This window comes from Diadema setosum, chromosome 16, assembly GCF_964275005.1.
Source record: "Diadema setosum chromosome 16, eeDiaSeto1, whole genome shotgun sequence".
Classification (NCBI taxonomy): Eukaryota; Metazoa; Echinodermata; class Echinoidea; order Diadematoida; family Diadematidae; genus Diadema; species Diadema setosum.
The window spans coordinates 16,312,567-16,330,359 of NC_092700.1; the positions used below are offsets into that span (position 1 = coordinate 16,312,567).

Genomic DNA, 17,793 nt, shown 5'->3' on the forward strand with positions numbered 1-17,793 from the left:
ACCAGGGTGCTCGATGATGTAAAGGCTACTGTAAAATTGACTTTCATCTCAACGACATATGAAAAATAGACTCACTTTTATCACATTTTCTAAATCTATATGTATATCCTTTCACATTGGAAACATTACGTGATACACTACAAATAGACCTAGTTGACAGTGTCACTGGCAATACTTTCCGAGTTCCTTACATCAATACTCCGTGTGGACTTGACACACCTACAGAAACACACAAATCATTGCTCTCACGAGTCATATTAGCCATCTTGTCACAACTACTTGAGATCTGTCTTAATAGCAGTGTTGACTTGCCTAGCTCTGATTCGTAATTTATTCGTGACATTGTCTCTTTCCCGAGCTTACAAATCTTCAGAAGCATCTACATCTCGGGAACACCAATACTTCATAAGAGCAAGTAACGTAGATCAAAACACAGACCTACGTGGGCTAACGTATGCCACAGCTTTCCGGTACGGAAGTAATATAACAATGCGACTCTTCTGTAACTATAGACAGACTTAAGTGAAGAGAAAAGCAAGAATAAAGGGATGGTGAGATTATGCCCTACTACAGAGCTGGCAGATGTATTATTTTTGTGACGACTCAACTTTACAGTGAATACCACCCTTCCGCGACAACAAGGAACACGACGGTGTCGACAAAAACAACAAGAAAAATGCTACAGAATGCATATTATGTGTGCTTGGTACATTTACTAGGTGAGATATGAAATGGGAAGAAGAAGAGTAAAAAGTGCACATTCATGCCACCATTTATTTCGTGTTGTGCGACGTGAACGTGGTGTCATCTTTGACTAAATCTGGCAATAATATAATATCCCGGGCTCCACCTCATCTCGTCAGCAATTGCTGTGGCCCGTCTTCTGTCTTGTTTTGTTTTTTCAAAAATTCTGTTTAGATGCTTGCCATGATATTTTCTCTTGCCGAGATGCCCCCTGCTAGGCTGCCATGTGCCTACGCATCGCCCTCTGCGACCTCCGACCTCCGACAAGCTCAGGCAAAGTACATGACCTTGAGCGTGTCGTCGTGGACCTTGATCGCCATGGCCATCTCCTTCTGAGTCCTGCCGAAGCCGTCCCTTCCATGGTGGCTGCCGTCCCCGCCACTGGGAGGGGAAAGAGGAAAGAGGAACCGAAAGCAACGAATTAGCATTCAACAAACAGATTGGGCAACTCAACATCATAGAAAAATTACCGAATGGAGGAGGGGGGGGGGGGGGAGGTAAGGAGAGAGAAGAAGAGAAAGACAGAAAGAGAAGGAAACATATCAAAATGAAATCATCCACCATCAGCAGAGAACTAGGAGGGGTATTAGAGGAAACCAAACTCAGTTTTAATAATTTTTGTGGCAAAGGCTGGGAGAATCTTTCATGAATTAGGAGTTAGTGCCAATTCGAACAAAATTAGGCCAACAAACAAGGAAGTAAGGGTAGCAAGTAATCAAAATTTTATCAACTTGAAGACAATTCTCCGGTTAAATTCTACACATAAGTACCTAAGACTGATTTTTTTATGTTTCCTCATTTTCATGGTCTAATTTCAGGGCATGGCAAGGAGGATACAGCACTGGAAATCACAAGAAGAGTGGAAATATGACATTATTTCATGTCACACATTGTCATAAAGTTGACCGCTGCCCTCTAGTGATAGCCACACTTCAAAAAAACACGCTCTGAATTGTCCTTGTTGGCTGCCTGTGTTTCTTTACAGTTTTTATAAATAATTCACATTTTGCTCACTTCATATTGACTCTTGGTGTACGTGGTGAGTTTTCAGCCAGAGCCTTATTCATATTGAGGTGAATTTCTACTTAACTGTAGTCGTCCTCAGCAAGAGACTTATAATGAACATTGAGTCCAAGTAACCACATTTTTGTGGTTTCGTGTGGTATCTTTTTTTGAGAGAGTTTTCATTTTTAACTGTCAGTGTTTCATTAGGTGGAGTAGAATGAATTTTCTTCCTTATCTCAAATCCACTGTTACATCTAAAGTGGCCTTGCTAATTTACAACATAATCAAGTTTGGGTTGCTAATTTACAACAAAATGAAGTTTTGAACAGGTTACTGAAGGCTGACGAAGAAAGCTTGGCATGTTTTAAGCCGAGTGCATGCGTGCATAATGGGGTTAAGAGTCAAATGTAATTTGTCATGAGGAGTCTGGTTTCCATGTACCCCTCACACAGTGTTGCTGATGCTTTAACCCTTTCCATGCCAGGGACTTTGGACATTGTGTACGTTATGAGGTTTTCTGTTCCAATCGGCACTCAAAGCACATAAAGGGTAAATGCCACTGCCTACCGGAACTCGCAACTGATGGCATGTGAAGGGCGCCATCTACGGTGCAATGGTTTGAATGAGTTGCAATGGAGAGCAGCGTCTGAATCATGCGCAAAATACAGCTCTATCTACAAACACATAGATGAACGTATGCGGCATCACTCTCTAAAGCTACTGGTATCTATGTATAACGTGGGAATGCTAAAGCAAGAAATGACCACTAAGATCTATCACAAAATGAAGCACATCACACATCATATCTCTTCCAAAGAACAATTTTAAATCCACTCTATTTAAGAGTACTAAAATCAAATAGAACAGATCTCATTTCTTTTCAAAAATAATCATGTGTGTCAAAAATCTATTTCTTTCCGAACATGGTCAATTCCTTTTGCAAAATTGATCTAAAAGAATGTCAGTCTCAACCATATATTTTTCAATGAAATGAGTATTTGACCAAAACAGCCACTGTTTGCAGCAGGGAGATCTGATCCCTGATAACACTAGTGTTCAAAGGATTGATGCCATATTTTGGCTGCATGAAACATTTAACAGTAAATCAATAGCATATACTGTATTTTCAAGTCAATTTATCTTGACTATATATCGGCAGAGTGTTCAGTGCTCTCCTGTATGTCCAACTGCTAACAGAATTAAACATACTACCATGAAACTCATTCCCACTGATGTGGTGGACTTTGTACAATGGATGTGCACTGGGCAAAATCAAAAACTTTCAGTAAAAATGTCAATGTCGTGAGCAGCTCAGCACGCCCTTGCTTTTTGATGTAAGGGCGGGATCTAACATTGCAGCCCAAGAGGAAAAATTAATTGTGTGCTTTGGGAAAACCGAGCTTAGACTTGGGTGTCTGCTCTCAACTTCCGTGGCATCACAACATAACTGACAATTGAGTAAATTCAAAACATGGTCAGGTGATTGTGGAATGGTGCTGGTTTGCGAATCTCATTGGTACTTTCAACAGCACTCGGCACAGAAATCAGTACCAAACTTGGAAGAAGGTGAAGATTGACAACATCTGTTATTTCACAACTACTGTCCCTTTCAAATGATGGCAAAGAAAAAAGGACAACCCGAGTGTGAATGTGTCTAGACTACGTTTACACAAAAGCAAAAGTAAATTGTATTAGTATACACAGAACACAAGACTAGTAGTACTTCAAACAGCTACAACTACAAGTACATCTATCAACTAGCTTTTAATTTTCATTCACAAAAATTTATGCATAAAAGTTGTGCAACTACACAGCGTAACACTCATGTACAATATGCGCTGAAAAAGCATGAACGCATTGTGGAATGTTGAACAAAGTGAATAACCAAACCAAGTCACTAGAAAAGAGCTGAGTTTTCCTTGCAAATGCATCAAAATGCACAATGAAGCTATCATACCCCACAAGCTAATCTAAATAAATGAAAAAATAACCACGTAGTTTGTTGATGTAGCATTATGTCCCCTTTTCAATTGATTTCAACTCCCAGAATCCATAACATATTTCTGTGGTTCTGTACTGTGTCTTCTTATGCTGTTTACTTTTCACTTTTTGTGTTTCATACGGTAGTATAGAGAAATCATATGTCATTTGAAATGTTGGCAAGGTTGTAGAATTTTCAATACTGGAATGATCACTGGTTCTTCAATTGGCAGCAAATTGAAGAAGAGTGAAAGCCCTCTTTCTCTCAAAATTTGGAAAATATTGTGAATTTCTTTTTAATTTTGAGCAAATTTAATGAAACCGACGAGTTCCAAATAATCTTTCTCCAAAATGAAATATACAGAGAAATTCAAAGGTGCCAATTTACTGACAAGACAGTAATTTCTGAAAATGATGGGGTAACAGTGCTGAACTTCCTTTGTAAGTGATCACACTGGTCTATGAAGTTTCTCCATTTAAAGTCTAACTATGCTAAGGTGGTCTATGATATCGGCCTTTGCACAGCCCATTCAGTTGGGAAGAAATAATCGCTTTTGGGGCAACAGAACCTTTGCTATCTTAAAGATGTCACAAGTTTAGGAGAGCGAAAAACATGACAGCCAAAGCACTATAACAAATGGGATTGCCTTTCCTTCAACATGCCATGGCGGTTTCATTTGGGGGCAAGGAAAGCTAGGATTCGGACAGGACATCACTTCACTGATTATCTGACAATTAGTCCCATATAGTGATTTTCACCAAATTTGAGATACATGGTGTACAAGGTCCTGTTACCCTAGCATGGATATATGCTGTGTCCAGTCAGGCAATCTAACATCATTTAATTATACAACCACAACTCTGGCCAGACTACTACCTGAATGACTACACTCTATCACAACACCTTACAAAACGACCACACATCAATATTAGCCTAGCTATGGTACATTGAGACTTCAACACACAGTGTTAATGAACAATTAAATGACATCTGTAAGAAATAACACAGAAACAACAACAACAACAAAACAGAGACTATGTTAAAGTGTTGCTTGGCTACATGAACTGTGACTTTGTGTTCTTTCATGGCAGTGCCCAGACAATGGTAACATCACTTTGATACAGCGGTAGCAGCAGATGTGTTTCTTTTATGGATTGACTGGGAGCTGGCGGCAATATTGTACTAGCAGCCCTTTGTAAAAGCTGATCTTCCGACATTCATATATAATTTTCTAATCTGTCTTATCAATTTGCTAAAAGCAGCTGCCTAACGGCTGAGTGACAAAGAGCAATTCTAAGAACTGCCATTTAGCAGACATGTGACCAACGTGTGATCAATTTAAAAACACTAGGAGGGATTTTAGGTCTTGCGATAAGCAGATTGTACATGTACAGTGCACTCCCATTATAAACCCTCCTGTAAAAACTCCCTTCACAAACACGGTAACAAAATTCTTGCTGCAACGAAATACAAATTCTGGTCCCAATATCACTGATTATATAATATCTTTGTATACTTCACTGTTCTGCTTTCATGAAATTTTGATATAATGAAAGAAAACTGCCTGTCCTCAGGACTTCGTTGTAACAGGAGTCACCTATATCTATGAAACAGTGGTCATTATAGACCACACCCTATTATCTTCCAGTGTGGACACTGATGGGAACAATCGTTGTCATGGAAACTCCTCCCTCCTACCGGAAGAGAGGTCCATTGGTCTCTTATTCATTGCTGAGGAAATAACTTTATATACAACCAGTGATTTGAGGTGCGGAAAGATGTGGATCCATAAGGTGATGTACCCAAGAGCTGCCTTGACATTGATTGATCAGGATATATATTGCAAATGTTGGCAGGGTTCTCAAATGGCTGCACCACCTCAAGTCCAGAAGGAGAAAATGGATGAAAATTGCACGTTTGAGGGGAAGAAAACTCCTCACTGGGCTGATCACCACTCAAAGAAAATTCTATAAAGATATGATGTGTTACCACAAAGCCATGAAGCATTGATTCTACATCAAATCTTTCCCAGTCCCCACTACAAGGAGAGGTTTAGGTTAATGTGTAGAACAGATGATGAATACCAAACTGTCTACGACAGTGGTGTAAACATGAAGAAGAAAAAAACAAAACAGAAAGACCACTCCAGTAGTCAGGAGAGTGAACCATTGAAACAAGTCAGCAAAGTGTTTATGAAATGTGATAACAAATGTTAAACAAGAGGAGTGAGTACGAGAAAACACGGGTGGTTAAGAAGTGTTAGCCAAGTCCAAACAAAAAAAGAAACACTACAGAGAAAGCTGAGGTCTAGCTGCTAAGTAATTCTGAATGATTCCTCATCGTTATGAATGGCATGACTTTTGCAAAAAGAATGCCAGATAATAAACCCAAAATTTGCTGTGAAGACATGTTTTCCCCCTTTCTTTCTCGCTCTGTAAGGATTTTTTGTAAGAGTGCAAATTTTATATTTCATTATATGCATATAATTAGACGAACATTTAAAGAGTGGCTCTTACAAAATTGTTTTGACCTAAAAAAACGAAGAAAAAAAAATGTATACACATATATAAAAAAAAAAAAAAACTCTGTATGTGAACTTTTTATGGCATGACTGAAAACTGCATGATAATAATTAAAAAAAAATACTGGATATTACAGGAATGAGATATCAGAGAATGTATACCAACATCTGTCTTTGTTGGTCAACAAACAAATTCATCTTGAAAATGGTCTTGAAACAAGGCTAATGGTTAATGGGCTTTTTCAATTGCTCAAGCGGCAATTCTGAATGGTAGACAAATGTGTAGATGTAGCATGAACATGTAGATTTAAAGTCCCTGTGGTGATACTGTAATATCGCAGAGAAAGAAAGTATTGAAATTACTAGGAAAACTCTTTTTTTTTTCTTTTCTTTTTTTTTTGCAAAATGTGTTTCTTGCAGGCTAATGTTAAAAAATAATAATAAAAATAAAAATGTGTAAGTGCCAAGAACAAACTCTTTTCAGTTCCATTTTTGACAGTCAAATCATTTTCAAGATGTTTGTAAACAGGAACAAAAAATATCACTTGTCCCACATATAAATACCTGCATATTGCAGTCTACTACATCTTATCAAAAATATAGAGCCATAGAAACTAGAATAGCAGTGGGATATAATTAATGGAAAGATATTTCATAAACACACCACTGCTTGTTATGAACAACAAAAACACAAGACAAATATTCGGCAAATTCCTAGATCTCATCACTCCAGTTAGTTTTCAACATGATGACCAATGTACTCAACCTTGAATAACACACACTGAATTTCAAACAATATTTCACCAGTTTCCCTTTTGTACAAGAACAAAGCATTTGTTGTTGTTGTTTTTTTCTATCAGTTATACCGCGGCTACAGAGAGAATGAACACAAGCAAAGGTCAGTATTAACAGAAACAGTTATGAGGCCACAGCTAAGCACTATTTTGTACCTCTTTCATTCTATTTCTTTTTCTACAGTGAAAAAAAAAAACAGCAGCTAACAGCACTGCACAAAGAAAAAAGGAAAAAGGAAAAAAAAAAAAGACCACAGAATGCAGTTAAAAGAACGAGGAACACGAAAACCAAAATATCGACAAGCATTTTTCAGACACTCACTTGCTATTAGCGCTGGACTGAACACTGTGGATGAAAATAAAAGGAGGAGGTGCGGGAGAGTTAGGCCTGGCTTAAACACCATCTCAGGGACTTTAGTGGAAGATGTGTGTTCTTGGGAGTTAGTTGACATGGATACACGCTGGCGATAGTAACCCACATGCATGTGTCATTCATTTACAACCAAAAAAAAAAAAAAAAAATGGAAATAAAAAATTGAGGCTTTTGGAATGGTCTCATGGCTGTGAGGGATTTGTCTCTTCCTCCACAACATTCAATTTATTCTCACCGCCCGTAAAAAAAAAAAAAAAAAAAAAAAAACGAAAACATAATGCCTCCAGCACCCTTCAGGTAGAGGCATAAAAAATGATTAAATAGGAATAACATAAAAATCTTATATGATAGTGACCTGAGAAATTACCATTGTGGAACGATTCACATTTTCAACATGTGTAAAGTGGTTTTGGGGGACGTGGCAGGCATTCTGCTCTTTATCTGGTGTGAATCACACAATCCGCAGAAATGTCATTATTAGCAATGAGAAAACTTTTTATTCCATGTTACACTGTGCAGGTGTGTATGAAGAGCAGCACATACAAGTACCATGCTCGTTGGTAAACACACTGCAGAATAAGGTATAACATTTTTAGGGTGTATCTCTTATTTTGTTCGGCCGATTTCTGAATAGACAACGTGAAAAACTCCAAAATATATAGAGCTCACTGCTTTTTTAGGCATCGGTGCAAATTCTCGAGGATGAACACAAAATTCTCTATCTGAATAACTCTACTTGGACTTCTTTTCCTAACATGCTCATCACAAAGATCTACATGAATCTGATTGAGCTTGTGCACATGTCTAGCTGGCTAGGATGCAATTTCAATTTTGATTTGTGGTGGGGGCTTTTTTACACTATAAACAGTTTTCTGCATACAATTCTAAATGCTAAATGTGCACTTTTGTTGCCAATAATCATGAAAGTATTGTGCATCAAATGGTGTTGCAACATTTACAGAATTATTCATGGCACTGGACATTAGAATCCGAGTGACCAGTGAAAATATCTACTGGCAAGTTCACGCCACTTGGACAAACTAAATGCTGAGGATGATATTCTTTGACAATATTCTTTGCCTTAAATGTGTTTGCACATCACTCTCAGTTGAGAGTTGAATAAGACACAAACAAGCATGCCACAAAAAAAAAAAAAAAAAAAAAAAAAATGGTACAAATTTTGCTTGATTGCAGCTTGGCATCATTTGACGTTTACACGAACATAACCCTGTAATCTTTCACAGACACGCCATCATGCCTTTTGGTATTTAAATCATCACATAAAAGAACGTAAAGAGCGCAAATATAAAACTGCAGAACCATTCACTTTAACAATGCATGTTCATCAAATACATTTTCATTTGCCTGCATTTTATCCATCTTGGGTTTTTTTCATTTTCTTTGATGTTTTGACGTGTATGCACATGCGCTCAAACATATTGCATGCCCTAAAATGGTGACCCTGACGGCTTGGGCACATTGGCTGTGAATTTCATAAAACATACCCACCATTCAGTCTGTACATCCAATCCCAAACTTTCTGGGCCACAATACACTGTGTACGCGAGGTCTCAAAGTATTCAACCATATGTGCACAGCTTGTGAGGTCAATCCTGGTAATTCTGTAGGGCTGTACATTGGGCGGCTGAATGAGTGGCAGGTTTTTCATTGATTTAAAAGTGGATGCATCGTGCAGCCTTCCCCAACAATCCTTCCTTTCTTGCTTTTGACAGGACTGTACATTCTTTTGAGCATGCACACTGCCGTGTAATTTTAATGGTGTATGCCAGCACTGCCAACACATGATCACGGCTGCACTTTGAAATCACAGCGAAAATGGCAAAGAAACTGAACGTCACTGAGTTGTTTGTTGCTCAACAGATATAAACAAAATATTTGGCTGATTTGGCTCTTGAGGTTAAAGGTCATAATGGGGCAGGCAAGATAATGTGTGTACATAGGAGAGGAAGAGGAAATCAGACAATAATTTTCATGCCGTACCTGTCGTGGTCGTAGCGGTCGTGTTCCTTCTCAACGAGGTGGTAGCGGGCGCGGAAGGCCACGAGGTGGGCGTAGTAGGCAGGGGCGGGGATGGAGACGCTTCGGGTGCAGCGGACGTAGGTGTGGCACAGCTGGTAGGTCAGACACTGGAGCTCATCCGCCCTGAATCCGTTGTCGTCCCACAGGACGTGGTAGTGGGAGGGACGACTCGTGCCCTGTGGTCAGTTTGACGATCAAGTTTGCAACAATGTGGGACTGAGCAAAGCATCTACGTCATGAATGGCCACCACAAGAACCACAGTAGCCCTAGAGTTTTGTCATAACTATTATCACTTTGTCCATCACATAAAGTAGCCAATTTCACAGGCCATTAAGATGTAATTAAATTTGAAACACTGGCCCCCATAAACAAAGTGTAGTGGTGCAAAATAAATGGACACATACCAATCTATTTTGAATCTTAGGTTGCCTAAAACCAGGCTGTCAAAATAATATATGCTTTTTGAAAGTTTGGTGGTCTGACATCAATTTTTAGTGGCCCTGGACCACCTCCAATGTTTAGCCCTGTATACAAGACACTTGTTAAAGATAATAACAAGTTTTGGTACCTCAAAAGTTTCCCTGAAACTTCCAACTTATTTCAGTCCCTTCAAGCTGAGCTATCTTTCCTTCTTAACGTTCAGCAAAAACTCTTTGTGCATAGTTGCACACCATGCCCTCATTTTGGAGACAGTTTGCCCATGTCTCCACCAAGTCACATCACTAACCTGGATACCGGCGTGGCTGCAGAGATAGAAGTCGTACTCCAGTGGGTGAGTGATGCCGCTGTCTACCGTCGTCCCGGCTGGGATGTTACCGCTTCTCCCAATCTGTCGTGGGTGAATGAATGGTAGAGAGAGAGAGTTCCACATAAAACAAATCTACCACAATTTTCTCATCTTCGAATCCCTAATGGGGTCATTTGAACAGCATCGTTCATATCTCGTCACATATAGTTTAGCCTCAAAGTTACTGTACATTATCAAACTGACTTCATGTTGCTCATCAGTCATGCCAAGGGTCATTTTGTAGCATAGTTTTTGCATAGAATTAATTACATTATTTTGCATTGATTACTATGCAAGTGCTTGCATACACATTTGGCAACCCCTGTTCACTTTCTATATGACCATGTGTTCATGCATAAACAGTTGTGCATGTTCATTACCACTGACGTGCATGCATATTCATATGTTATCTCCTCTTCTAGGACTTTATGGATACAAGCATACACTGATACATACTCAGTGTCAAGAAAGATAGAGGCATATTCATAGGAAACACTCTAGTTATCTCCTCTACGGTTAAAAACATGCATACACAGTTATCTGGATATGCATTATTATTAACATGAATTGCATACCCATGTATATCGTACACTTGTTTTCTCCTACATTCATGCACACATGAAAATGTACAAGTTTGTGAATGCATATTCATTACCCTAGCTTCATGCATATTCATGAGCCCACCTGTTCCCTCCTCTCTGCACAGAAGAGTCTGGTGTGATGTCTCTTCTGCACCACGATGAAGGTGATGCCTGGCTCGTAACCCTCCTCCAATGAACGACAGGCATCCCGAATGGCATTCATCTCATTGGCCAGCACCTAGAAGACAGACGCACCATGGAATGATGGATGTTATATTGAGTGGCCTTCAGAGAGGTGTATATTGCCCTGGTAAAACTTACATTACACAGGTTGATATCAGCAATGGATTCTGATGTAACAGTTTGATCATGTTCAAATACTATATACCCTGTTATTTTCGCATACAGATATTTTCCCCAATGAAGAGGTCATAGACATTTTCATAAGATGTTGTTTTCACGAACAGACGCCAACGCAAATATACATGCACTATTACCCAAACGCATGGATACATTTTCATGTGTTGTTAAATTTGCAATCCAACTGTGATTAGCGAAATCCATGAAAATTACACCCTCACCAAAATAACGGCTTATACACTATCAAGGGAATTGAGAGATAAATTCGTTAGTGTGATCGATTCACTCCTGTGACCGATCTACAGATGCAACAGTTGGATGGCCAGACAGCACTCAATATTGCTCAATGGATAATCATATAGCTGGGGTCTCAGACACACTAACAAGGACTAATCCACAGTTATACTGCAGGATAAAGAGTTATTACTACCTACAAAGAAAAAAAAAAAATCATGGTGATCTGTAAAAGCTATAATTTTTCGCACAATTACGCCAGATATTTTACAGGGTTTTTATTTGTGAATTTCTTTGAGTCAAGTGCTATCTGTGACCTTCAGAACACACAAAAATATCAACTCTGATCGCGACAAGACCACTAGGTGCACAATACGTATATATACTGGTACGCAGTACACAATACATGAATGAACAAGGAGCGTGACAATACTGAACTCCATGATCGCGACTATAACCACTTGCGTAATTGTTAGGAAGTCCTGATTCGGAAAAAAAATTAAGACTAGTTAGATATGTGGCGTATACAGTAATTTGTCATGCTAAGCAAGATAAAAGGAATTTCACATGCTTTTAATTTTGCCAATGGTCACGATGACTGCGTTAGCACTTAATTCAAACAGCTGCCATGGCGGATATCGATGCCACAAATGAAGAGTTTGTTCGCAAAAACTGATCAGTCCATTTTTTAAGATTTTGAAGTACGGTCTCTGTCATAAAGTACAAAATAAAACCTTTTAAATGATATATTGGTCAATACATATAAAGGTACATTTTTGAAATTATGGTCAAAAGAAGCAAAAATTGTCTTATTATTCTCTTTATTTTTCTTGACCTTTAATCGCAAATATCTCCATTTGGCAAATATGGACTTACCGGATTTGCGAACAAACTCTTCAAATATTTTCCATGTCTACAGTGGGTGCGTTACCTGAAGGAACTGTCCCTCGCTGACGCCGTCCCGGTACATGATGATCCGGGCTGGCTTGTAGCCAGTGGAGCGGTAGAACTGGATGAGGAGCTCCTTTACCATCAGCATCAGGTCCTGGATGATCTCCACCCGGTGGGTCTGGATCCGCACGCTGGCGCAGTACCGGCTGGGGTGGCCGTCCATGCTGCCTACCACCTGTGTGTGTTGCCACCAAGAGAGCAGGAATGTGAGTTGGTGCGCATGTACAGAGAGAGAGACGATCACATCTCACCCTTCGCATGTCACTTATTACTTACTACCTTCTACCACTACGAGAAATGCTGGGACGTCTGCATTTTAGGCCAGCTCTGATCTGCGTTCTACCCAACTAACGGATCATCGCTTGCCAGGAACAGGTTATCAAACATCACTACTACCTACCAATTTGAACCCCTCCCCCCCCCCCCAGTTTTTGACTGAGCTCACGATCTCAATGCACAGATATATACCAACAGAGGAGACCTCTACACAGATACAATTCCACTCAACTCACACCAGTTGATAAACATCTGCTGAACACTCCTGATACAAACCTCATTTCACTAATGCTAACTGGGCCAAACGCATTATGTGGCTGAATGGTTAACTCTTCAGAAAAATACCAAGTCCAGAATTTGGATGTCATTATTCTTTCTTCCGCATATATCTGCCATTGAAGTCTACTCCAGCATTAGCTTTGAATGCAGTATCTCCTCAATTTGGGAACTACCAAAGTCTTCCCCCCCAAAAAAAAAGAAGAAGAAATTTAGAATAAAAGTATTTTCCATGAAAACTACAGCATTTTGGGGGAAAAAAACAGCACGAAATTCTGCCAAAAAAAAAAAAAAAAAAAGGTAACGATTTGTATCTCTGCATGAGCTAATCCAACAAGCATTAATCATTTGTGGAAACAAACTTCTTCAGCTTACACACTTTCTCATCTCCTTTGCTTCCAATATTATTGCATCCACAGGATGACAAGACCTCTTATCTCAAAATCATAAATTTTCAAGAGAGTGAAAAAAAAAGTTCTTTTATGCAAGATTTTTGAAAAATAGCATCAGTGTTGGATGTCAAATAATGTAAAACATTTTTCTGGATAACATTTATATTAGTAAATCGTTGTAAAGCACAAATCTGCATTTTCTACCTTCAAAATTGGGGTAGGAGGTTTTTTGATATATGCCAACTGAGATTCGAGATCTTGTCATCCCAGGGACTATAGCTCAAAGTGAGATACAAAGATATCTTGAATTTATCTTTCTAAAGCACAAGAAGCACAAGTGTCAAAACGTGAATGTATGTAACTTGTTAATCACTGAGTGAATTGGGTTAGGAACTCCATAAATTCTGTGGTGCTCAAAAATCAAGTCAATCATAAATTGCAACTCAAAGAGAACATTAGATCCCTAGCACTGATGATAAAACCCGAGAATGATTTTTACCTATCATCCTAATTTCTTAAAATTGTATGCAAAATACATGTGGAAACAACTGTCTTCACATATTTTGTGTTTCAGCCTCTAACCATCATATTAAGGACATTCCATTCATAGTGTCCATGTTTAGGGAATTTTTCTCCAAGCTAAAACGGGTAAAACTGCAAATCTCCTGGAATGACTTCTTATTACTGCCCCCATTTAAAAACACAGGGGGATTGTAGTATTGTTTTCAATTTCATGTGTAGCAAAAAAGAAAGAAAGAAAAAAAACGCTGCTGAAAACTGCTCATCCAATAGTGGCAAGCCAATGGACAAAAATGGATTCAAAAGGGGCCCGAGCTTTCGATTCCTAGCAGAATCTTTGTCAGAGGCAAACTGACAAACATAAAACACATTTATTATTTTGCCTCTGACGAAGATTCTGCTAGGATCGAAAGCACAGGCCCCATTTCACAAGTGTTTCAAAATGCCTTGGTCAAAAAAAAAAAACATTTACACAACTACCCAGCACAAAAAATCTTGAAATTAAAAGGAATGTTGTCACAGTCACTACTTCAATGCATCCCCCCCCCCCAAAAAAAAAAAAAAAAGGGAGCACTGTAATAAAATATTTGGCAATACATCATGGCTTTGGAAACCATTTATGTAATCATAGTATTTATCTATTCTTGTTTTTCTCTGTGTGAGTGTGTGCAATTTTGGCCAATGCAGCATTTTAATTAAATGTTGTGCAAGATAACTTTTGTTACATGGTCACCTGAAGCTTGAAATCACAGCCCCTTGACTGCAGCTTGAATGTTTAGCCTGACTTAAGACTGTGCATCTTATAATTACAACTGAAAATGCGCTTTGTAGACGCACATGTGCACACACACACACACAGACACAAAGACACACATACACTCGACTGATGATTACTTTGACTAATCTAGATTTGCAAAGTGAGTGCATACCCTAAAGCAGAATTCAGAAACTGAATTAATTGCAAGAGGAAAAAAAAAAAAAAGGGTTAATTTGAGAACTAGTCAGTCAAGTAAAACCCAACACTTTCAAAGTTTTGGCAGCAAAGAAATTGAAGAATCAAATGTTAAAGAAAAGTAACTAGTGCTTTATCAAATGTTAAAGAAAAGTTACTTGTGCTTTGATTAATCCTTTTTTTTTAACCTCTTTCTATCTTCACCATTCATCACCATTGGACATTCCAAACAGACATTAGGGCTAGATTACATTTTAGCCGCAGTTCAGAAACTTCCAGCTATGAAGTTATGGAATTTTGCAAAGAATACATTCGCATGTCTATGTTGTAAGTACTGTACACGTGGCCAAGATATCGCCTGCATCTGGAGAATAGTCTCCCTTACTTCGTAATAATGAGACCTGGGCCATACAAACTGGTTGGGGCGGAGACAGGAAAGAAAATCATCGGTAGGGCAGTATTAATGCATCTTTGAAAAATTGGTGCAGTAGAAAAAAAACCCAAAGAAATCACTTTAAAACAGACACGACGGGTGAATTGTTAGAATGGCCTATACCGCCAACATCCACTCCCACACGCCGACACACACAAAACTTACGGCGGCAATGGAGGGTTTCTTATCGTCACCAGCGGGGGGGTGAGTTACATCTGCTCCGCAAAAGATGACCGGCTCGTTAAAAATACGCGGTCTGAGGTTGAGATAAAAGGGGGGAAGGGACGGTGGAGAAATGTTTTATGCATACATGGATGGTATGACTGGGGGGAGGAGGGTTACATCATACACGGACTTACAGCAGCAATGGACGGTTTTGTATTGTCGCCCGCAGGTGGATGTGTAACGTCGGCTCCCATAAAGATCACGGGCTCTAAGAAGACGCGCGGCCTGGAAGGTTTTCAGAAAAGATACGAGAGGATTTGAAATGGATCGTCCACACGGAGGGGAACGAGCCGGGTTTTAGAAACAAGAGTCTCCAGGCAAATGTATTTGACTTCCCACCTGGTTTTGAAACAGGCATGGTGGAAAGTCTGCAAGAAAGTGGGGGTTGGGCAAGGGGGACGGGAGATCTCTGTAGTCCAGACAGGGTTCAGGGGACAAGGCTTCTACTGTGTGGGGCACAGGAGGCATGTACAGGAGGCTCCTGGTTCTTGTGGGGAACGAATTAAACAGGAAATTGATATTAGGGTTCATGTGATAGTGATAACCAAATCATGTTTTCTTTAAAATGGCAAGAACATACATGTCAATTTATAAATCTATATGTACTCCTACACTGTATTTCCAAATTTAAACAAAAAATGAAAACTGGACATATAGCTGTCTTTCTCATCATCAAGTAATTCAAACAATCTTTTCATTGTCTTTATATCAATTCACCTAAAGAACAAATGATATTCTAATCTTTTTATTAGATCACAACAGTAATGGAGAGGGGAGAATGTTCGGTGAGGATACATACATGTCACTGAACAGTTGAGGTGATGTTATGTATACACAAACAATATGAAAGTATGTTCAGAAGATGAATCCATACACATCGATTTGTGTTGTAATTTGATTATACCTGAAGTATATATTTTCACATAAGGTATTGACCTTTTCATTGGCTATTGATAATGTCAACAAAAGTTAAAGTCTGAAATACTCAATTGATACTTATTACTTGCTAGGACTGTCAATTACGTGTACAAGGTGGTTGGACTGGCTGGTAATTGCACATCTCATTCAAAAATGACCAAACAAGAAGTGTATTGAGGTCTACAAACAGGTGAATGTAATCACTCAAGAAGAACAAAGAGGAAGAAATGTGGTTTTTTTTTTTCCCTACCTGATGTTTGGCGCCAGAATGTTGTTGACTCCTCCAAGCTTGACGTTGATCTTGAGGCAGAGGTTGGAGAGGGTCTGCGCTGTCGTCCGGTTCACGTTCTTGACCTGGACGCACTGGGTGGCGATTCCCAGCAGTGTGTCGCCGACCCGCTTCACTTCAGCTGCAAGATGAGATGGGAAAGCGTTTCAAGATGAATACATGTATCAGCTGGCCTACTACAAATGTAACTCAATAAACTCAAGTAAAATTAGCAAACTTTGCTCTCTTGACATCGAAGCCAGAGCACGCATTTCACCTGCAAAATACTAATATCCCCCCCCCCCCCATGAGGCTGTTTAAGCACACTCCAAGTGACAATTTCGCCAGGTGAGAATGAGAAGGGCATTAAGTCGCCACTAAACCCATAGTGTCTGAGACAACTTAGGCCCTTCTCATTCTCAGCCGACAATTTGTCCTTGGGGCAAAGGAATGGCCGAACATAGCTCTCCTCTTCCATTCTGCACATTGGTACCTTTCTTAAGTCTTCTATGTGAAGCAATACTGACTTTGGTTAACCCTTTGTGTGCTTTGAGAGCTGACTGGCACAGATAATCCCGTAGCTTTGTGCAAACTGTCCAACGTCCCTGGCACATTAATGGTCAAACCCTTTTCAGCAAGACTGTTCTGATACTGAATCACTCTCCACAATAAGGAAGCTTGGTCTTTGAGTACGACAGGGTTAAAGAGAAGCCACCACAGCTAACAATGCAGAAAGACTTCAATCTCACCATAGACAGGCGTCTTTCCGGGCAGGACCACGATGATGAGCTGCAGCTTGGGGAAGTTCTTCTTGAGGTGCCTGAACATCGGCTCCACCTGGTCAGCGCCCACGGCGTACTTGCAGAAGCATGGCTGCCACTTGATCGGCATCCCCGCGTCGTTGGAAATCTTCTGGAGCTGGAGGGTGAAATTCCTGCACAGAGACAAGTGGACGCAGAGTGTCAGTTTAGGACTTGGGGGATTCATAACCCATGACATGCTCACAGCAAAGAAGATTCTAGATGAACCAATTCTCTCTGTAATGCTGTCGACTACACCTACTACTCAAGTTGATAAAGTCTGAACAATATCAATTGAGACAAAGCATGTTGTAATGGTACTTATATAATAATATCAGCCATTTATAAAAAGTAAACCCTCC

General features: G+C 39.5%; 1 protein-coding gene across 1 annotated transcript in view; it reads right to left on the bottom strand.

Moving 5' to 3' along the window:
• Positions 1 to 204: 204 nt before the first annotated feature.
• Positions 205 to 17,793, bottom strand: part of LOC140240018 (protein argonaute-2-like) — a 41,446-nt gene continuing 23,857 nt past the window's right edge. The window contains exons 14-22 of the mRNA XM_072319829.1: positions 17,381 to 17,565; positions 16,614 to 16,773; positions 15,386 to 15,476; positions 12,353 to 12,547; positions 10,931 to 11,065; positions 10,187 to 10,288; positions 9,420 to 9,634; positions 7,368 to 7,391; positions 205 to 1,125 (exon numbers count right to left, since the gene is read on the bottom strand). Of these exons, the coding sequence (XP_072175930.1) occupies positions 1,014 to 1,125; positions 7,368 to 7,391; positions 9,420 to 9,634; positions 10,187 to 10,288; positions 10,931 to 11,065; positions 12,353 to 12,547; positions 15,386 to 15,476; positions 16,614 to 16,773; positions 17,381 to 17,565 (1,219 nt within the window). The 3' untranslated portion in view covers positions 205 to 1,013. The remainder of the gene's footprint in view (positions 1,126 to 7,367; positions 7,392 to 9,419; positions 9,635 to 10,186; positions 10,289 to 10,930; positions 11,066 to 12,352; positions 12,548 to 15,385; positions 15,477 to 16,613; positions 16,774 to 17,380; positions 17,566 to 17,793) is intronic.